This window comes from Hemitrygon akajei, chromosome 11, assembly GCF_048418815.1.
Source record: "Hemitrygon akajei chromosome 11, sHemAka1.3, whole genome shotgun sequence".
Taxonomy (NCBI): domain Eukaryota; kingdom Metazoa; phylum Chordata; class Chondrichthyes; order Myliobatiformes; family Dasyatidae; genus Hemitrygon; species Hemitrygon akajei.
In genome coordinates this window covers 52932630-52955726 of record NC_133134.1, presented here as the reverse complement: position 1 = coordinate 52955726, position 23097 = coordinate 52932630, and the positions used below count along the sequence as shown (strand labels likewise).

Sequence of the window (23097 nt, the reverse complement as noted above, 5' to 3'; positions counted from 1 at the left end):
GAACGTGCAATCTCCACTGGGTCAGAAGGAGAACGTGCAAACTCCGCTCGGTCAGAGAGAGAACGTGCAAACTCCACTGGGTCAGAGGGAGAACGTGCAGACTCCGTCTGGTCAGAGGGAGAGCGTGCAAACTCCGCTCGGTCAGAGAGAGAACGTGCAAACTCCGCTCAGTCAGAGGGAGAACGTGCAGACTCCGTCTGGTCAGAGGGAGAGCGTGCAGACTCCACTCGGTCAGAGGGAGAACGTGCAGACTCCACTCGGTCAGAGGGAGAAGGTGCAGACACAATCTGGTCAGAGGGAGAACGTGCAAACTCCATCTGGTCAGAGGGAGAACGTGCAAACTCCATCTGGTCAGAGGGAGAGCGTGCAGACTCCACTCGGTCAGAGGGAGAACGTGCAGACTCCACTCGGTCAGAGGGAGAACGTGCAGACTCCACTGGGTCAGAGGGAGAGCGTGCAGACTCCACTTGGTCAGAGGGAAAACGTGCAGACTCCACTTGGTCAGAGGGAGAACGTGCAAACTCCATCTGGTCAGAGGGAGAGCGTGCAGACTCCACTCGGTCAGAGGGAGAACGTGCAGACTCCACTCGGTCAGAGGGAGAACGTGCAGACTCCACTGGGTCAGAGGGAGAGCGTGCAGACTCCACTCGGTCAGAGGGAGAGCGTGCAGACTCCGCTCGGTCAGAGGGAGAGCATGCAGACTCAGCTCGGTCAGAGGGAGAACGTGCTGACTCCGCTCGGTCAGAGGGAGAACGTGCAGACTCCGCTCGGTCAGAGAGAGAACGTGCAGACTCCGCTCGGTCAGAGGGAGAACGTGCAGACTCCGCTCGGTCAGAGGGAGAACGTGCAGACTCCGCTCGGTCAGAGAGAGAACGTGCAGACTCCGCTCGGTCAGAGAGAGAACGTGCAGACTCCGCTCGGTCAGAGGGAGAACGTGCAGACTCCACTCGGTCAGAGGGAGAACGTGCAGACTCCGCTCGGTCAGAGGGAGAGCGTGCAGACTCCATCTGGTCAGAGGGAGAACGTGCAGACTCCGCTCAGTCAGAGGGAGAACGTGCAGACTCCGCTCGGTCAAGGAGAGAACGTGCAGACACCGCTCGGTCAGAGAGAGAACGTGCAGACTCCGCTCGGTCAGAGAGAGAACGTGCAGACTCCGCTCAGTCAGAGGGAGTACGTGCAGACTCCGCTCGGTCAGAGAGAGAACGTGCAGACTCCGCTCGGTCAGAGGGAGAGCGTGCAGACTCCGCTCGGTCAGAGGGAGAGCGTGCTGACTCCGCTCGGTCAGAGGGAGAGCGTGCTGACTCCGCTCGGTCAGAGGGAGAACGTGCTGACTCCGCTCGGTCAGAAAGAGAACGTGCAAACTCCGCTCGGTCAGAGAGAGAACATGCAGACTCCGCTCGGTCAGAGGGAGAACGTGCAAACTCCGCTCGGTCAGAAAGAGAACGTGCAGACTCCGCTCGGTCAGAGAGAGAACGTGCAGACTCCGCTCGGTCAGAGGGAGAACGTGCAGACTCCGCTCGGTCAGAGGGAGAACGTGCAAACTCCACTCGGTCAGAGGGAGAACGTGCAAACTCCGCTCGGTCACGGAGAGAACGTGCAGACTCCACTCGGTCAGAGAGAGAACGTGCAGACTCCGCTCGGTCAGAGAGAGAACGTGCAGACTCCGCTCGGTCAGAGGGAGAGCGTGCAGACTCCGCTCGGTCAGAGGGAGAGCGTGCAGACTCCACTCGGTCAGAGGGAGAACGTGCAGACTCCGCTCGGTCAGAGAGAGAGCGTGCAGACTCCGCTCGGTCAGAGAGAGAGCGTGCAGACTCCGCTCGGTCAGAGAGAGAGCGTGCAGACTCCGCTCGGTCAGAGGGAGAGCGAGCAGACTCCGCTCGGTCAGAGAGAGAGCGTGCAGACTCCGCTCGGTCAGGGAGAGAACGTGCAAACTCCACTCGGTCAGAGGGAGAACGTGCAAACTCCGCTCGGTCAGGGAGAGAACGTGCAGACTCCGCTCGGTCAGGGAGAGAACGTGCAAACTCCACTCGGTCAGAGTGAGAACGTGCAGACTCCGCTCGGTCAGAGAGAGAACGTGCAGACTCCGCTCGGTCAGAGGGAGTACGTGCAGACTCCGCTCGGTGTGAGAGAGAACGTGCAGACTCCGCTCGGTCAGAGGGAGAGCGTGCAGACTCCGCTCAGTCAGAGGGAGAACGTGCAGACTCCGCTCGGTCAGAAAGAGAGCGTGCAGACTCCGCTCGGTCAGAAAGAGAGCATGCAGACTCCACTCGGTCAGAGAGAGAACGTGCAGACTCCGCTCGGTCAGAGGGAGAGCGTGCAAACTCCGCTCGATCAGAGGGAGAGCGTGCAGACTCAGCTCGGTCAGAGGGAGAGCGTGCAGACTCAGCTCGGTCAGAGGGAGAACGTGCTGACTCCACTCGGTCAGAGGGAGAACGTGCAAACTCCGCTCGGTCAGAAAGAGAACGTGCAAACTCCGCTCGGTCAGAGAGAGAACATGCAAACTCCACTCGGTCAGAAAGAGAACGTGCAGACTCCGCTCGGTCAGAGAGAGAACGTGCAGACTCTGCTCGGTCAGAGAGAGAACGTGCTGACTCCGCTCGGTCAGAGGGAGAACGTGCAGACTCCGCGTGGTCAGCGAGAGAACGTGCAGACTCCGCTCGGTCAGAGGGAGTACGTGCAGACTCCACTCGGTCAGAGGGAGAGCGTGCAAACTCCATCTGGTCAGAGGGAGAGCGTGCAAACTCCGCTCGGTCAGAGAGAGAACATGCAGACTCCGCTCGGTCAGGGAGAGAACGTGCAAACTCCACTCGGTCAGAGGGAGAGCGTGCAAACTCCATCCGGTCAGAGGGAGAGCGTGCAAACTCCGCTCGGTCAGAGAGAGAACGTGCAGACTCCGCTCGGTCAGAGAGAGAACGTGCAAACTCCGCTCGGTCAGAGGGAGAGCGTGCAGACTCCGCTCAGTCAGTGGAAGAACGTGCAGACTCCGCTCGGTCAGAGGGAGAACGTGCTGACTCCGCTCGGTCAGAGGGAGAACATGCAGACTCCGCTCGGTCAGAGTGAGAACGTGCAGACTCCGCTCGGTCAGGGAGAGAACGTGCAAACTCCACTCGGTCAGAGGGAGAGCGTGCAAACTCCATCCGGTCAGAGGGAGAGCGTGCAAACTCCGCTCGGTCAGGGAGAGAACGTGCAAACTCCACTCGGTCAGAGGGAGAGCGTGCAAACTCCGCTCGGTCAGAGAGAGAACGTGCAGACTCCGCTCGGTCAGAGAGAGAACGTGCAAACTCCGCTCGGTCAGAGGGAGAGCGTGCAGACTCCGCTCAGTCAGTGGAAGAACGTGCAGACTCCGCTCGGTCAGAGGGAGAACGTGCTGACTCCGCTCGGTCAGAGGGAGAACATGCAGACTCCGCTCGGTCAGAGGGAGAACGTGCAGACTCCACTCGGTCAGAGGGAGAACATGCAGACTCCGCTCGGTCAGAGGGAGAACGTGCAGACTCCGCTCGGTCAGAGAGAGAACGTGCAGACTCCGCTCGGTCAGAGGGAGAACTTGCAAACTCCGCTCGGTCAGAGGGAGAACGTGCAGACTCCGCTCGGTCAGAGGGAGAACGTGCAGACTCCGCTCGGTCAGAGAGAGAACATGCAGACTCCGCTCGGTCAGAGGGAGAACATGCAAACTCCGCTCGGTCAGAGAGAACGTGCAGACTCCGCTAGGTCAGAGAGTGAACGTGCAAACTCCTCTCGGTCAGAGGGAGAACGTGCAAACTCCGCTCGGTCAGAGAGAGAACGTGCAATCTCCACTCGGTCAGAAGGAGAACGTGCAAACTCCGCTCGGTCAGAGAGAGAGCGTGCAAACTCCACTTGGTCAGAGAGAGAACGTGCAATCTCCACTTGGTCGGATAGAGAACGTGCCATCTCCACTTGGTCAGAAGGAGAACGTGCAAACTCCGCTCGGTCAGAGAGAGAACGTGCAAACTCCACCTGGTCAGAGGGAGAGCGTGCAAACTCCACCTGGTCAGAGGGAGAGCGTGCAAACTCCACCTGGTCAGAGGGAGAGCGTGCAAACTCCACCTGGTCAGAGGGAGAGCGTGCAAACTCCACCTGGTCAGAGGGAGAGCGTGCACACTCCACTTGGTCAGAGAGAGAACGTGCAATCTCCACTTGGTCGGATAGAGAACGTGCCATCTCCACTTGGTCAGAAGGAGAACGTGCAAACTCCGCTCGGTCAGAGAGAGAACGTGCAAACTCCACCTGGTCAGAGGGAGAGCGTGCAAACTCCACTTGGTCAGAGAGAGAACGTGCAAACTCCACTTGGTCACAGAGATGCTTGAAGTCAGCAATGAGCGATGAATTTCTGGAGCTGTGAGCAAGGCTTATTGCAAGTGAGGTTGGAGAGATTCCAATGGGTCCTGAAGATCCCTGGAAGGATTTCTCTGATCAAGGTTTCAATTTATTTCAGAGATCACCAGTACTCAATGCTAGCTGACACATCAGGCAACTATGTTTGTTGCATGACTCCGGAAAGAACATCATCCTTGAGGTTTTCAATTCTGGATCTCCCAGAACATGAACTTCTGCTTAGATATGTGGCTGAAGAACATAATGTGGGATATGGAGGCTTCTGTATTGATATCATAAGTGGCCAGTCTCCTGTTTGAGTACAACCATTTGGCAGCTCTACAATAAAATTTCATCCAAAAAGCCAACCTACTTGATTAGCAGCAGCATAAACATTCTCCATCTTTTGTTAGTGCAGTGGAGAACACTTCCGTGTTTCAATGTCAATTTTATTACACACTCAGTGGCCATTTTATTAGATACGCCTGTACACCTGCTCAATATTGCAAATATCACCAATCATGTGGCAGCAACTCAATGCATAAAAGCATGCAGATGTGGTCAAGAAGTTCAATTGTTCAGATCAAACATCAGAATGGGGAAGAAATGTGAACTAAGTGAGTCTGACTGTGGAATTTTTGTTGCAGCCAAATGCGGTGGTTTGAGTATCTCAAAAACTGCTGATCTCCTGGGATTTTCACACACAGTAGTCTTTAGAGTTTACAGAGAATGGTGCAAATAGCAAAAATCACCTCGGGAGTGGCAGTTCTGTGAACAAATACACTCTGTTAATGAGAGAGGTCAGAGAATAGCCAGACTGGTTCAAGCTGACAGAAAATCTAATAAGCATGTGTTACAACAGTGTCGTGCAGAAAAAAAAACATCTCTGGACACAATAAATATGTCAAACCGTGAAGTGGATGGGTTATAGCAGCAGAAGATCACAACAAAGGAGGTACCTAAAAAGTGGCTATTGAGTGTATTTTTAACTAGAAACAAAGTTTAACCATTGAGATGTTCCGCTCATGAACTGTTCAGCATTATTTATCCTTTCCTGTAGCTTTGTGATGGACTCAGATGTATTGTCTTGTACTCCTGCAAATTATTTATGAGCAACAGACATTTCTAAGACACGTAACTACTGAGAATATACCATAATCTGAGGAACCACACTTGCAGAAGAAAATCCAAATAAGCCAAACAATCCTAATAAGCTGTTTAAGCCTGTCCTGCCACTAAATATGAACATGGCTTATCGTCCATAGGCCTTGTCTCCACTTGTACCCCTATGTACTTCCTTGTTAAATAATCCCAGTAATCTAACTGTCTGGGGTAGAGAATTCCAGAACGTCACCATCCTCTGCTAAAGGCTCTGAGCCATTTCAGTTATGACTGCCCCTAACTTATGACTACATTCCTTAATTTGAGATTAAGCCATTAATGAAACATCACAAAATCTACCTTGTCATGCTCCCTCAAGATCTTAAATGTTTCAATAAGGTCATTAGTCATTCTTCTAATCTTCAAAAGATATTGATAAACTTTCTTTAGCTTTTTTGTGACAGAACAGCCCTCTGACCCGAGGAACTAATCTCCAATGCCAGGTTATACTTTCTTAAATAAGGGGATCAAAGCTGTACATAGTCGTTCAGACGTGGCCTCATCAAACTCCTGGTAATTATGACAATATTTCTTTGTTTCTAAGCTCCAGCCATCTTGCAGCAAAGGGTAATATGCCATTTGCAGTTGTCCGCTTGGCTCAGAATGCATCCCATGAAACTTCAGACACCTCAGACACCTAAGCCAATTGGCTGGTCCTGAACTTATTTCCACTTGGCATGATTAACTTATTATTATTTAATTATTTATGGTTTTATATTGCTATATTTCTTCACTATTCTTGGTGTGGCAGTAATGAAACCCAATTTCCCTCAGGATCAATGAATTATGTATGTCTGTCTATGTCAACTTACTTTATATTTCCCCAGTGCTTGCTGCTGGGTTCTCATTATCGCCACCTGCAGGAGGACACCTGTAATTCCCATCCAGCCACAGCTCGGCAGCAAGCACCATCACTAGGAACAGCGTTTGTCACCTCAGTATCCACACTCTCATGTCTTCATGCAGAGTTGAAATTATGATTTCAAGAAATGAGTGACATCTAGAGGGCAGTCCTAATCTTCAAAGTTGAGAGAAAAAGAACTGATCAGTGTCACCATTGTTGAGTTTACTGTCATGTGCTCTAACATATAGAACATATATACAGAAAACACACAAACACACACACAATGGTAACTATTCCTAGGGTATGTACACCATGGGCAAGATGAAGAATTGGTCTGCCTATGTCAAGAACCATATTAGAGAGATACGGTGACCCTCCGTGAGTCCCTTGTTCATTAGTCCCTCCCCACTGATCTCCTTCCAGGCAACCAAAGTGCGACACAGGCCCATACACCTCCTCTCAGGGCCCCAGAAAGAGCTTCCAGATGATGCAGCATTTCACGTAAGGATCTGCTGGGGTTTCCTGTTGTAACCAGAACTCCCGAAGCAGCCCCCTCTGCGTTGCTGAGACCCGTCGTGAATTGGGGGACCGCTTCATCGAGCACCTCCGCACCATCCACCATAACCGGGACCTCCCAGTGGCCAAACATTTTAATCCTGATCCCCATCCCCATTCCAACGTGTCGATCCATGGACTCCTCTTTTGCCAAGATGAGGCCACCCTCAGGGTGGAGGATCAACACCCTAACCCTCCAACCTGATGGCATGAATATCGATTTCTCCTTCCGGTAAAAAAAACTCCCCCTCCCCTTCCTCAATTCCCCACTCTGACCCTTTACTTTTCTCACCTATTACTTCCCCCTGGGTCCCCTCCTCCTTCCTTTTCTCCTATTGTCCACTCTCCTCTCCTATCAGATTCTCTATTCTCCAGCCTATGGCTTCCCCATCACCTTTTCGCTAGGGGCCCAAGAAGAAGAAGAAGGGGATAGTGTATCTCTATATTCAGGCATTTAGCTCAGGTAAAACACAAGATCATACAATCCTCTGTCTAAGGAGGATTTCTCTGTTCAGCCATTTCTTTTTATCAAATTAAACAAACTCAGCAACTTACACAAAAAAATCACCTATTGTGTTTTAGACCACCTACACGGTGCATTGCAACATTAAAAACTCCACCCTCAGCTTTTGAAGCTGTTCAGAATTAGTAACTGAAACATAAAGAGGAGGGCATTATTCACAAGTCTGTGTGGGCTAGGGTATTGTTGGTGAGCATGTTAAATAGAATAATGAGTGGCTGATAGAGAGCTGCAGTGGAAGATTCTCTCACACATGGAGGTTTTTGAAATCGATCTGAGAAGTACTCCCATCTTGGTAACGTCTACAACCTTGACACCCATATCCCTGTAAAGGGAACAAAGAGCATGAGAACTGGGCGAGGAACTACAGTGAAACACAAACGAGAGATCTGCAGAAGCGTTCCTGAAGAAGGGTCTCGGGCCGAAGCGTCGATTGTTCACTCCTCTCTGTAGCTGTGCCTGGACTGCTGAGTTCCCCCGGCATGTTGTGTGTGTGGCTCAAGTAAATGCTGGGGGTTGTGTACTCTGGTGGTGAAGGAAGGTTAACAGGGTGCTTCATCATGGATGGTTTTGTTCAAGTTTAATAGTTCCATTTAGTATCAGAGAAATGTATGCAAAGTAATTCTTGGTTCTTGACTTCCACAAACACAGAAGTGCCCCAAAGAACCAGTGACAGTAAAAATATTATAACCTCAAAGCCCCCACTCCCCTCCCACACACCAGCAGATGCAAAGCAACAACCCTCCATCACCCCACCCACTTCCTCAAAATAGGCATCAGCACCCTCCACCCTCCAATCAAGTGATGGCAAAGCCCCAAACCAAGACCACGATTTGCACGATTTGGTGTAACAGGCTGGGGTGTCACGAGGTGAGGACTTCGAGACTCAGACCGGTCCTTCTAGCCCCAGTGATTGGTCCAACTGACTATAGGGCTCTGGGCTATTCAATGGTAAAACTGTTGAATGTCTCGTAGGGGGTTCTTCCTCTAATTGATTCACAGTTGCGACTGTGAATGCACACAGTGAACACACACTGGAGGGGCAGGCAGTTTTGAGGAAGCAGAGAGGCTAAAAAAGGACTTACACAGATCAGGAGAATGGGCAAAGAAGTGGCAGATGGAATACGGTGTCAGGAAGTGTTTGGTCGTGCACTTTGGTAGAAGAAATAAAACTGTAGACTATTTTCTAAATGGACAGGGAGGCAATGTTAACATTTATTTTGAGAGGACTAGAATATTAAAAGCAAGGATGTAATGTTGAGACCTCATAAGGCATTGGTGAGGCCTCACTTGGAGCATCGTGAGCAGTTTTGGCTCCCTTATCTATGAGACGATGTGCTGGCGTTGGAAAGGGTTCAAAGGAGGTTAGTGAGAATGATTCTGGGATTGAAAGGCTTGTCATATGTAGAGCTTTTGATGGCTCGGGGTCTCTACTCACCAGAATTCAGAAGAATGAGGAGGGATCTCATTGAAACATATGGAATGGTGAAAGGCCTCGATAGAGTGGATATGGAGAGGATGCTTCCCATGGCGCGGGAATCTAGGGCCAGAAGACCCAGCCTCAGAATAGAGGGGTGTCCTTTTAAAACAGAGATGAGGAGGAATTTCTTTAGCCAGAGAATGGTGAATCTGTGGAATTCGCTGCCACGGGTGGCTGTGGAGGCCAAATCACTGGGTATATTTAAGGCAGAGGCTGATAGGTTCTTGGTTGGTCAGGAAATGAAGGATACAGGGAGAAAGCAGGAGACTGGGGCTGAGAGGAAAATCGGATCAGCCATGATGAAATGTCAGAGCAGATTCAATGGACCAATTGGCCTAATACTTATGGTTTTATATTATGGGGTTTTTCCCCCAAGGAAGGTGAGTCAAATAATAAAGTAACTGTACTTGTTACATGTACATCAAATTATCAAAACACACAGTAAATGAAGCCTGTGGTTTAGATCAATGACCAACGCAGTCCAAATATGAGCTGGGACAGCTGGCCAAGTGTTGCCACGTATCAATGCAGCACACACACACCTTACTAACCCTGACTCATACACCTTTTGAACAGGAGCACTCTGATGAAACCCACGTGGTCACTGGGAGAACGTACAAACTGCTGACAGACAGCGGAGGGAACTGAACCACCATCTTACAGCTGGCACAGTAACGCATAATGCTAACCAGTACACGACCACATCAGCCATTACACCACCAGTGGAGGACCTGGGCTTGAGGAGAGTGTGGAAAGATTTAAGAGGGACCTGGGAGGCAACCTCAATGGAATGAGCTGCCAGAGGAAGTGGTAGAACCAGGTACAATGGCAGCATTTCAAAGACATTTGGATGCATACAGGGACAGGAAAGGTTTAGGGGGATATGGGCAAATGGGACTCGTTTATGTAGGGCACAGGAGATCCTGCAGATCACGGGAATCTTGAGAAACACACATAAAATGCTGGAGAAACTCAGTCAGACAGGCAGCATCTATGGAGGGGAATAGATAATCAGTGTTTCAGGCTGAGACACTTCATCGAGAAGGGGGCAGAACCCAGAATACGGCGGCAGAAGGGGAAGGAATACGAGCTGGCATATACATCTCGGTCAGTGTGGATGAAGGATCTGGTGCCATACTGTATACCCATATAACTCTGTCTATGATTGAAAAGCTCTAGACACACTCGATGCAGCTGTGATATCTACTCATATCCTACAGTGAAAGCTGTGATGCAGCTGTGATATCTACTCATATCCTACAGTGAAAGCTGTGATGCAGCTGTGATATCTACTCATATCCTACAGTGAAAGCTGTATCGTCCAGTAGCTCTTACATCCTCTGTGCTTTGAGATGTTGGTCATGAAACCTGAGGGGTGATCTGGATTTGCCCAGCATCATAACAGATCCACAGCAAAAGCCATTCCATTGGCTCTTCACTCAACCCTGGAATACCTGGATATCAAGATGCTCTTCAATACTATCTCCCCCTCAAAACTGATCAGCAAGCTTCAAGACCCAGGCTTCAATACCTCCTTGAATTCCTCCCTTGTAAACCCTAGTCAGCAACATCTCCTCCACAAATATCATTTGTGCAGGGAGGGGGATTTGAGGGTCGCTGTGACTGATCCGTTTTGCTCGGTTTTCGTGCGGGAGGGGGGATTTGGGGGTTGATGATCTGCCGCCTTACATTTCTTTCATGGCTACTCGGAGAAGGGCATGTCGTTTTTACAAGTAACAGGATGGGAGGAGGTATAGTCCAGGTGTCTGTTGAGAATCAGTGGGTTTATAAAAGTTATCAGCTTATAAAAGAGAGAGAGAGACATGGAGATTGAGAAAAGGGAGGAAGGTGTTGGAAATGGACCAGATAAATTTGAGGGCAGGGTGGAAGTTGGAGGCAAAGTTGATGAAGTCGATGAGCTCAGCATGGGTGCAGGAAGCAGCACCAATGCAGTCATTGATGTAGTGTAGGAAGAGTTGGGGAGTGATATTGATGTTGGCAAGGAGCATAGACTGTCCCACATAGTCGACATAAAGGCAGGCACAGCCGGGACCCATGCCAGTGCCCCTGGCGGCACCTTCTGGTGGAGGAAGTGGGAGGAGCAAAGGAGAAATTATGGAGAGTGAGGACTAGTTCTGCCAGATGGAGGAGAGCAGTGGTGAAGGGGAACCAGTTGGGTCCAGGATCCAGAAAGAAATAGAGAGCTTTGAGGCTTTCCTGATGAGGGATGGAGGTGTATGAGGACTGGACATCCATAGTGAAAGTAAGATGATTGGGGCCAGGCAGCCACTCATTTGGAACAAGTCTTAAAGAACAAAAACGAATCAAGAAAATTGGTGGAATTCCCTTCATTTATTTGGGACGATATGCTGCTTACCTGGGACAGGAGACTGCTGTCAAATAGGTTCCAACTAGCATCTGCCATGCACACTTGTGTGGCCATTCCAAGACGCCACACTGTGTTAGGGTGATCAATTGTGTGCGTTTGTGTTGAAAAAGCAGCGATTTTTGTCACTGATAGTTGGTGAGAAATAAGCAGTAAGGCAATTCGGAACTATTTGGCTCACTGCAGTTTCAAGCGTTCAGGCTTGGAGGTGCCAGAAACAGGCGCGACTGAAAATGAAACAATTACACTGCATCAACAAGTTGGGAACTACAAAGAGTTTGAAGGCATCAACAATCATTTCAAACGTTACAATGAAAAAGATTTGGAGGATGCAGTCATCGAAAGCATTGTACGAAGGCGGTCCATCATCTCCACTCAGTGTCCGCACTGGTTTTGTTCGTCGTGTATACTGGATGAATTCCTCTGTTGATAACTATTAGCAACTAATAGTTTATTGCACTGTAGTACTATAGCTAGTGTTCTAATTTACCCTGTATTTCATTTAAATACGTAATTTGTTACTCAGTTTGACTTTTTGTATCATTTTAACTATTTCAATGAAACTTCAGCTAATTGGGGCGTGCCGCATAATTGCGCCAAAATGTACTTGCCTGGATGCGTCGTGTCTACTGTGTTGTTTGTCAACCTGCTGAATGATATCAACATGTACTTCTTTTTTATTCAGACCTTCAGTATTTTCAGTTTCTTTTAAGCCTCTTACACGGCTTTAGTTATGTTTGTTCCGAGAGATGGACAATAAACTTCCAACCCCAAACTACTTGGATGTGATAAGAGTTCCGACGTCATGCCTGTTGGGGGCGAGCGGCGCGCTGCGTGCTGGGAGGTGGGGCGAGAAGCGCGCTGCGTGCTGGGAGGTGGGGCGAGAGGCGCGCTGCGTGCTGGGAGGTGGGGCGAGAGGCGCGCTGCGTGCTGGGTGGTGGGGCGAGAAGCGCGCTGCGTGCTGGGAGGTGGGGCGAGTGGCGCGCTGCGTGCTGGGAGGTGGGGCGAGAAGCGCGCTGCGTGCTGGGTGGTGGGGCGAGAAGCGCGCTGTGTGCCGGGAGGTTTGGCTTTGGTGGCGGGCGGTTGGTGATCGGTCGCCAGTATGGCGACAGGGAATGGGTCGCTCTCGGATTTTCCCGAGAGCTTCAATAACTCGTTTTGTCCGAAATGCTCCGGCATGGAGTACGCGGCCGCTGCTAAGTGGGTTCGGCTGAATGTAGGCGGCACTCGATTCCTGAGCACCCGGCAAACCCTGTGCCGCGATCCCAAATCATTCCTGTACCGACTGTGTCAAGCCGACCCGGACCTGGACTCTGACAAGGTGCGGAGAAAGAGCAGCTGATCGGGGCAAGGATGGAGCGTACCGGTGGTAGGGGGGCACCGGAATTGCGGAAGGGAGGTAGTAAGGCTGTGAGAGCCCATGGACAGACTGGGTGTGATCGGAGATGGGTGTTGTGGACAGGAGTTAGCCTGTTAATGTGAGCGCTGAAACAGGAGGGGTACAAAGGCGGGTTTGTAAACTGTTGTAGTGTGGAAATGTAGTTGCCTGCTTATTTTGCAGTCGGGGTATGAAGTATAAGGTGGTGGAGGTACTGGACACTGGGGTACAGTGGGGCGAAGGGGTGATTAATCAGATAAAGCTGTCAGTAATGATGAAGGAACGGTTTGGTTGCTGAGCATTCTGATCGAAAACTTGCTTAATCAATACTGGGCTGAGAGCAAAATCCAAAGAGCTTATTGAAGCACCTTTTGTCTTTAGTGTAAATATTTACATTGCACATCTAATGTATTACTTTACACCAGGTAACTAAACGTAGTCCTTTAATCTCCCTTTGACAGGTTTATTTCCAGACAATGTAGTAAATCTGAATTTTGTCAAAATGTATTTTAATTTAACAGAGGCACAAGCTGTGGTCTTAAGGATTAACTACTTTCCACCCAAGAAGTCTAGTTGAATTGGTGAATACAGTACTCACTGGCGCCTTCAAGCTTCTGTTGGAGAGTGGTAGAAGATGATTTTGGGACAGTACCTTTCAGGGAAAAGGAGAAGAGAATGTGATTGCTCTGTGAGCTACCAGGAGGCTGAAAAGGACAACTGTGTCGAAAATGTGAAAGCTGGTTCATAATATTCCCGAAGTTTCTATCCTAGTCTAATCTTTTTTTCAGCTAGATACACAAGGCATGGTTTGCCTAGTGTGTCTAAAGCTTGTGTAGATACCACTAGTCGTAAAGTACCATTGTGAGTTGGCACTTCCTTAGATGAATGTGGTAAATTGTCTGCAACTGTAGGATGGAAACATTACCACTTAAGCCGATTTGTTTTGAGATGAACAGGAAGGGAGCTGGTTTGCTAGGTATGTTTTTGTACAGCAGAACCAAATAACTACCTTGATAATAAGGGACTCATATGTCTGAATCAGTAGGTTTAGACCAGTGGTTCTCGACCTGGGGTCCACGCTTTATAATGGGGTTCCATGGCATGAAAAGGTGTAGACAGCAGTCTCTCTGAGCCCTTGACCATAGCTTAATCACACAAAAAATGTCAGTATCAGCCTTGTTAATGAATTGAGCTTGGATAAGGTGCTGCTGGAGTATTCACTTCCATCTGTCTATAGATTTGGCTGCAGGGGAAGATGTGGGTTGAGCATTGGCATTTGACTTGTGTGGGTATCTGAACGACAATCTGGACTGGAGAGCAGTGGAAGCACAATGTACCCATCACAGGGCAGTAAGTACCTCGACTGTTTGATAGTTTGGCAAAAGCTGCAAGCTTCAGTTCTTTACTTGGCGAGTAGAAACCTGGTATTTCACTACATTTGATGCACAAAAGTAATGTAGCCATTAATTTTAGCACAATTCCCCTTTTCTTGTTGGTATCTCTGTTGGCAACATTGAGCGCTGATGTACGCCGTGTTTTAAAGGGCAATGCTTTAGCTGAGGAGGTTGAATGTTGTCTGTCTGCCATTAGCTGCAGGAGTGCTGTGATGTGAAACAGAAAGAAACATTTGTACTGGCAAGCGAAAGGTAGGAGTGTGTGAAGCAGAATATTTTAACTGGGAAAGGGTTGGGCTTTCAGTGGCTGAGATGAAAGGTGGTTCTGGTGCTAGGTGAATCTTCCCAGTAATTGCTAATTCTGGTTCAGCTACTTTGCTTCGCTTCCCATTAACAGCTGCTGCTCTCAGGAGCAGGAAGGGAAACCTCACTTTACTGAATCCGTTTTCAGAGCTGAGCAGAGATCAGTAGAAACATCCCTGAGTTTAATGAATACAGGCATTCCTGTTGCAGTATGGGCACTCTAAGCTCAGTACTGAAAAACTGTAGCAATGTAATCACACTGTATTTAATTATCAGTACTATTAGATGTGTTTGGAAAATGTCAAATGCCTTGAAACGGAAAATATTCATATCTCAACCAGTTTAACCACCATCTTGTGTTTTTCTTTGGTTTGAATTTTCCTTCTCAGATTCTCTCTGCTTTTCTCTCCAACAAATTGCGGGCAGTAACTTGTAAAGAGCTACTGCTTGAGTAAAGATTATGTGGTGTCCTAAAATTAGCAATCTCCAAGTCTTTGAACTCCAGTGATGTACTGGTGCACCTCTCCAACTTTCTGAATCGTGAGCTTTCTAGGCTGTCAATACACGGCATGGAAACTCTTCCCTGACCCCCGCCTCAGGAACAAATGAAGAAAAATCTGGCTAAGGATGTAACACATTCACTGCCTGATGTTCTAATGCTTCAGCTGGAAATACCGTGCTGATGAATACCTTCGTTGGTGTCAAGGGGGGAATGTTAATGAGTTGTCTGAAATATATTCCAAAGAAAGAATTGGCATAGTCTTGGAGTAGGTTCTAGCAATGACATGCAGTGGAGAAAGCTCTCAGAATTATTGGTTTAAGTTGTGTGCTCTTAAATGCTCATTATTTAAAAAGATTATCTGGCTGCTTATTGAATTGCTAGTTAGTAGAAGAGTTTTATACATCTTGTAATATTTTCCTTCCAAGTCCAAGCAGTTGATAAGCAAGACTACAGGAAAGAAACTTCTAATGTGTGTGCCAGATTCAGAGTGGGTATCAAGTAATTTTAAAATCTGTATTGGGCAGCATCAATTATGTGAACAATGGTATCAAACACTTGCCTCCCAAACACAACTTCCACTGCTTTTCATGGTAGGTGGGATTTGTTTAGCAATAGACTAAATAAGCTCAACTAAAACAAGGTACTGTGGAGAGCATTGGCTGTTATATTTACTTGGGTCAGGCAACGCCCTGTGAAGAAAAGAGGTTTGATATGTCAGTTTTTGCTCTGCTCATTATCAAGTTCAAGCACGTCACCATAACCACAGATCTACTTGGGTGGTAGTTGTTTTGGTAAAGATTCCATCCAGAACATGGATGGTTACGATTGGAAGGAAACTGGTGTGATCCTAGACACAAAACTTGGGTACCACAACATCTTTCCCAGCCCAGTCAGTCTCCTCACAAATATCTGATGGCTGCTGTCTAACTTTGGAGAGAAGACCCACAATTGGCAAGTGACTCATAATTTCTGCTGTTGCCTCAGCACCAGAGACCGGGATTCAAACGTGACCTTGGATGCATAAGCAGGGCAGATCACCTGATGTGGGTACTATATAATGCAGTCGGGAGGGAGTTAGCCTGGCAGTCCTCAGTGTTGATACCAAATTTCATGAAATCTTTCAGTACCTGGTCAAATGTAAGTAAGAAACTTTCCTTGTTACCACCAGCTATCTTCCCTCAGCTCTGAATGTTGAACAGTACTCGGAAGGAGCATTGAAAGTTGCAAGTGTACAGTATATATTGTGGGCGGGGGAGTGTAATGTCTGTGAACAAATCGTCGTGGTTACATAGTCACTGAGTGAGCTGATCGAGCTCTGAAGAGCACACAAGGTCTGCAGACCTTGTAAACAAACTAATCGGAGGGATAAGCCTATTTGACATCATCCTCACACATCTAACTCTGGCAGAAGTGACTACCACACTGTCCTTGTGGAGACAAGTTCCTAGTTTCAGGCTCAGAATGTTCGCCATTGTGCTTGGTTACTGTCAAACTAAATGAGATAATGGATTTGACGATTGAAAGCTGGGCATCAATGAGTTGCTAATAATCATCATCAGCAGCAGAAATGTTTACTGCAATAATCTAAAGTCCAGCAGATCCCTTACTGTATTGCAGTTAATGGTTCTATGCAGAGTGGACATGAGCATATTAGGAGAGCAGCAGCTGTGTGCAAAAGTGAGGTACCGATCTATTGAAGCCAGAACACAAGGCTACAAATGAGCTAAATGCAAAAACAGCATATATAGTTAGAGCAAAATGATTTTGCAAACAATGGTTTAAGTCATACTTTAGCTAATCATTTCTGTATTCCTGCCGGTACCAGGCTATCGCTACAAGAATTCCTCAAGGCAGTGTCCGTGCTTCGGCTTTCTTCATCCATATTATCAATTCTAGTGTCGGAATATTCACTCATGATTCCTTTTGCAAATCCTCAACAAATGAAGCCACCTCGCAGCTGCACATGGGAGTGTCTTCACCAGAAAGATTGACATCTTATAAGAAGGTGATTGCCATCTTTCCATCTAGTAAAGGCTGTCAGTGGACCTTGCCATTGATGGCCATGCCAGGAAAGTGAATAATGCAAAAACAAAACCTCTCCTTCCTTCCACTCTAACTATGATCCTCTATTGTTATTAATTCCTTCCATTTTCCCACAACTTTAAACCTGTAGTTCCATTCACTTATTCCAATTAGGGTGGAAGGGTCATCAGTCTCAATTAATCTGGTTCTTTATTCACAGTTATTGAATATTTTCAGCACATTTTCCCTTCTTTCATTAAAGTTAAAAGTAAATTTGACTCATGTCACCATATGCAACCCAGAGATTCATTTTCTTATGGGCATACTCAATAAATACAATAACATAATAAAATCAATGAAAGACCACACCGGCTGGGTGGACAAGCAATCTGCATTAGACAACAAACTGTGCAGATTCAAAAAGAAAATGAGAGTTAATAACAATAAAAAAATCATTATCGTCATTCCGTAGACAATAATGGTTTCATGACAATGATCGTTTTTGACAAATTTTTCTGTAGAAGTGGTTTGCCATTGCCTTCTGTGTTGTTGACCCCCAACCATTATCAATACTCTTTAGAGACTGTCTGCCTGACATCAGTGGTTGCATAACCAGGATTTGAGATGTACACCAGCTGCTCATACGACCATCTACCACCAGCTCCCATGGCTTCATGTAATCCTGATTGGATGGGCTAGGCAAGGACTACACCTTGCCCAAAGGTGACCTGCAGACTAGCGGAGGGAAGGAGATCCTTATACCTCCTTTGGTAGGGACATATCTTCACCCCACCATCCAAATAACAAAGCAACAAAGAATGTGAGATGAATCCTTGAAAGTGAGTCCATAGGTTGTGGGAACGGTTCAGTGATGAGGCAAGTGGCATTGAGTAAAGTTATTTCCTCTGGTTCAGGACCCTGATGGTTGAGGGGTAATAACCTGGTGGTGTGAGTCCTAAGGCTCCTGTACCTTCCTCCTGATGGCAACAGTGAGAAGAGGGTGAGACCTGGGTGATTGAGTTCCCTGCTTTCCTTCAGCAACCCTCCATGTAGATGCACTAAATGCTGGGGAGGTCTTTACCTGTGATAGACTGGGCCATATCCACTACTTGTAGGATTTTCCATACCAAGCTGTGCTGTAGTCAGTCAATATACTGTCCACCATACACCTATAGGAGTTTGTCAAAGTTTTAGATGCGATGGCCAATCTTTGCAAACTCCTAAGGAAATAGAAGCACTGCCATGCTTTCTTCGTAATTGTATTTGCATACTGGGCTAATGTCGAGGAATTTAAAGTTGTCGGCCCTATCCATCTCTGAGCCCCCGATGAAGACTGATCTCTGGTTTCCTCCTGGTCAATAATCATCTCCTTAGTCCTGCGGACATTGAGTAGGAGGTTGTTGTTGTGGCATCACTCAGTCAGATTTTCACTCTCCTTCCTATATGCTGATTCTTCACCACCTTTGATTCTGTCTACCACAGTGGCGTCGTCAGCAAACTTGAATATGTCATTAGAGCTGTGCTTAGCCACACAGTCATAAGTGTAAAGTGTGCAGTATATTGGTATTACCAGCAAGGGTCCAGCCATAATTGGCACTGGTGAACTATCATCCTAAACCATAATAGCCCATGTATTGAAGGTGCATCAGGTGCTGGTCAGTTGGACGTTCCACAGGTACATCCAGGAGTATTGAGGAAACCATGGTAGGATTTGCATGACTCAGAGGGAAGCTTGCATTGGAGGGGCATACCAATGTGTTTGCTGCATTTGTCCCAAGGCAGTAGAGTTTCAGGTTAAAGATAAATTCAGTCATCTAGAAATGAGCCCCTTATGTGTGCAGGAAGTGAACCACCAATGCATCATGTTGATCTGAAATTAGCTTGGTAGTGCACGACCTTGATTGCCCATTACTCTATTAAATCTCAGTGAAGCACTGTTGGATGTCCATATAAGCAGAACTACAATGATCGACTTTCAATTATTATGCAATGGTAATCTTTGTTTAGGTATGAACAGAAGACATGTATGCAGCCTCCATCTGTTCACGGAAAATCTCTGCTCTCCAGGTGTTGGATGATCTGTTTTGCACACTGGAGAGTTTGTATTGAGCTGCACCCAGCTGTCACTTAGCTCAGGCATCTCCTTCGGTGAGCTTGTTCTGTCTCTCAAGTAGGGTGCCTTTTGAATAAATTAATTACTGCCAGCATTTGGGGAAATCAAACAGGATGGGAAACTTTGCTCACGATGTGTTTGAGAGACTACTGTGGTGCTGAAATGAAATCTAAGATTCTCTTCCTTTATTATAACTTATATGAGATCTTGTATCAAAATATTGTTATACTTTAATGATCAAAATTAAAAATATTCTGTAGTACAGTGGTATTTAACTATAGGATGTGACTAATCAGGAAAAACAGATGGGAGATAGAAAGGACTATGACAGATGGAGAGCATGGCGAATGTAGACTGCCTGATTTTGGCATTTGAGTCCCAAGATAATTTGAACCAGTTTTCCCTCTCATATGTTGAGATTTTACATGAGGTTTGGTGTTTTATTTTTGGATGGGTGAACCTTTCAAAATGTACTTTCTTTAACCTCTCATCCAAATTTCTGGTTTGCAAAGAAGAGTGTGTCAAAAGTGTTTTATTGTATGAAAATGTAAAGCATACAGGCCCAGAGAATGGAACACTGTGGTCACTGATCGGCTGAGTTACGAGCAGCCATAATTCAGTACCAGAACAAAGTAGTCTTTTTGCAGGCCTGCAGAGGTATGTTTGAATTTTGTGGTGTACCTGAATCATTGTAGCACGTGGCTTTAGTTCAGGCAGATAGATGTATTAAGGCATGATCCTCCACGTGAACCAGACTGCAGTTAAGGACCGCATGACTGTGCTTCTGCTGTCAGTTGGCAATAATCACATTGGAAGAGAGGGTGGAGGCTGATGCTGGTAGGAAGTGAGAACCTCGGCTGGGCCATGAACAGGAATATTTTGTATCAACAGTAGGTGGGCTTGTTTGTGCAGCTAGCAGCCTATTGCTCAGATCCATTGTCAGGAAACAAGAATGTGTCTGGTTGAGCTGCCCTGTGGAGGAAATGGTAAAACTATAATAGCCACTTGTCTTCAGCAGTTTAAAAATGTATTCTCGTGAAGTCTGCATAAATACATACATAGCATATCAGCCATTGCTCCAGAAATCAGCCAGTTTTTCAATGTTGCTGTTTAGGGATTTTGATCTCTTCATGCATCCAAAATACAGGGATTGAATATGCAGATGAAGCAAGCAATTAAAGGAGCAAATTATCTACACGGGGTCTGGGAATGTAACGAAAAGGAAGCCTTGCACACCTTGAGTGCGGTCTACAAAGGACACGTGTGCCTTGGAGGAGCACAGTGCACATTGACAAATTGATTCCTGGATTAGAGTGTCCCCATGAGAGGAAAATGAGTGGAAGTCTCTACTCCCTGGAGTTTAGCAGTATTAGAGGTGTTCTCATTGAAACCCGGAAAATTTTGAGAGGGATTGGCAGAGTAGTTCCTGAGAGTTTATTAGGAAGTCATGCAAACCAGGATCAAAATTAGTCATTGCCTTTTGATTTTTGAACAAGGCTAAATCCTTGTGAATCACCGGAATTTTCCACTCAAAGTCTGTAACTGCTTCATCGTAAGATTTATATGGAACCAAGATCAAGTGATTTTTGAAAGTTGAATAACCTAGTGATGGGATGGGAAAGTGGAACTGGGTCAAGATTATTGATGATATTGAATGGCAGAGTAGCTTCATGTAGCTCTGTGGTCTTGGTGTGGAAATGAGTAGGAATGCGCTCAGATTTTCCTCCACATATTTACTTTGCCTTACCTCGGGCCGGATACCAACAGGTCTCTCCTCTGTAAAAAGAAAACAAGATTCTGCATGTGCTGAAAATTTATCCACTGCTGTCTCTGACTAAATTCCTTCTTCAGCCCTTTGCCTCTTCCACTTACCCTCTATCCTCTCACTGCTTCTTACTTCCTCACCTCTCCCCCACCTGCCCAATTTCCCCCTCACCTGTTATCACTTATCTGCCAGCTTGTATTCTTCACCCTCTCCCTACTTATTCGGGCTTCTGCACCCCCTTCCTTTCCAGTCCTGATGAAAATCTCGGCTTGAAATATGAACTGTTTATTCCTGGGCATAGATACTGCCTGGTCTGCTGAGTTCCTCCAGCATTTTGTGTGTGTGTGCTGTGCAATAAAAGTAGTGTCTCTATTTAAGATGCTGAGTTGCAGAAGTTAGTTCAGCCTGGGAGATGTGAAGTCTCCTGGAAGAAAAATGTTTCTCTTTGTGCTTCAGCTTATGCTGAACACTATATGAAGTAGTATGAGGAAAACTTGTGGCTACATGGATAGAGTAGAGAGGATCAGATCAGATCATACTTTCATCAGAGGAAAGAACATTGTCAGTCTGGTGAGAGAGTTTCTAACCTCAAATTTAAGCAATGTTGTTGGCAGCAGGTATTGAGGGGGTGAGCAGATAACTGTACTTGCAAGATGGAACTTGATGTAATAGGGGTTGGAATTTTATTGGCAGATATTTGGCAAATGTTAAAGTGGATGAATGAAGCACGATCAACATAGTTCATGCTTCTCATGACATTTTAAACATTTGGTATTCACACTTTAGTTCCTGCTCTTGTCCTTTGCTTTTGCTTTTGAATTTTTCTTAAAACACTCTCACTTTTTGTTCTGTAAAACTTTCCGTTTGAACATATTGCTTTTTTGGTTTAGGGATATACCTTACAGCTGAGCTCACTTCCCATCTAATTCATTGTCCACACCCTTTAGACCTCCTCACCAGAAGCATCGGAGGAATGATCTGTGTGTTACTGACTCTGAGAGAAATGTGCCGAAGATTTACTGAAGTAGTCTAGGAGGAGAAACTTCATAATGTGGATACTTGAGAAAAGCTGGGAGTGCTCTCCTTTGGAACAGAAAAGGTTGCAGAAAGCTTGTAGCTGAATTCAAGCTTGCTGATTTTTTTTTAAAGTAAATGTCAACTGTGGTCTTGATGTCCTGCCCTGCTGGGCTTGTCTTCCTGCTCTTCATTTCACAACACATTTGTCTATGTTCTCATTTTCTGACTACTGCCGTTCACTCATTAGGCAACTTCAGCTGTTGTTTTCTACCGTGTTACAAGAAAGGGTCACCTCTCTGAAACATTAGCTCTTATTGTCTGCTCACTGGTGTAGCTTGACCTGCTGAGTATTATCGCATTTTCTGTTTTTATTTCAGATTTCTGGCATTTGCTGTTTTTTTTTCATATTATTTTACTGGTTGATTGAAACATCTGTTCAGGACGACTGTCTTTATCCAATGAAGAAAGTTCTTGGTCAATGTTATTTCTTAATGAATCTTTTAAGTTACTTACAAAAGGACAGAAATAGGACTTTAAAAAGTAGCCTTAAAAATCAAAGGTTTGTCTTGATTTCAGATATTCGTTTTGAACAATCTAAAGTAAAAGATGCTTCATGTAATCACTTGGCTTTCTGTGGTGGAACTGGTTATGTATTGAACAGTACTTAACTGCTTCATGAATTAATTTATTTATCCAGATACAGTGCAGAACAGGCCATTCTGGTCCTTCGAGCACTGCTGCCCAGCAGTCCCCCAATTTAATCCTAGCCCAATCTCGGGTCAATTTACAATGACCAGTTAACTTACTAACTGGTACGTCTTTGGGACAGTGGGAGAAATACAGTCACGGGGAGAACATACAAACTCCTTACAGGCAGCAGGAGGAATTGAACCCAGGTCGCTGGTACTGTAAAGCGTTGTGCTAACCACTATTCTACCTTGCCACCCCACAGTGTGGTGCTCAATTCTTTTTATAGTTTACCATCCAAATAAGTGTTAAATCCTTATTCTACTTAATCCACCTATTTCTCTGCATCCACTAGTTTCTATGTACTTGTGCATTTTCTGTACTTGCTTCATGTCCTTCTCACCAGTAAAGGTTGTTGTGTAGCTCTGTAAGTTTGAAAGAGGTATTGGGTACAAAGGAAACCAAAGAACATGTGGAATAAGTGGGAAAATGTTGATCTGGTAGATCCATCGAGATAGCTTTGGCTGATGGAACAATCTTAATGGGCTGTAAGGTTTGTACATCCTCCTTGTAAACTGTTTTGTAATGCTGGCTGTATACCATGCAGCATCTATCTTTTTAACCAGTCAATGGATTTA

General features: G+C 46.4%; 2 protein-coding genes across 3 annotated transcripts in view; one reads left to right on the top strand and one right to left on the bottom strand.

Moving 5' to 3' along the window:
* The window catches only part of LOC140735621 (interleukin-21 receptor-like), a 166902-nt gene extending 154821 nt beyond the window's left edge, over positions 1-12081 (bottom strand). For both annotated transcript variants that reach the window (XM_073060873.1, XM_073060876.1), the window contains exons 1-2: positions 11270-12081; positions 6306-6511 (exon numbers count right to left, since the gene is read on the bottom strand). The gene's annotated coding sequence lies outside the window, so the exon portion shown is untranslated. The remainder of the gene's footprint in view (positions 1-6305; positions 6512-11269) is intronic.
* Positions 12082-12297: 216 nt separating this feature from the next.
* LOC140735620 (BTB/POZ domain-containing protein KCTD5-like) overlaps positions 12298-23097 on the top strand; it is a 64251-nt gene continuing 53451 nt past the window's right edge. The window contains exon 1 of the mRNA XM_073060872.1: positions 12298-12599. Within this exon, the coding sequence (XP_072916973.1) occupies positions 12381-12599 (219 nt within the window). The 5' untranslated portion in view covers positions 12298-12380. The remainder of the gene's footprint in view (positions 12600-23097) is intronic.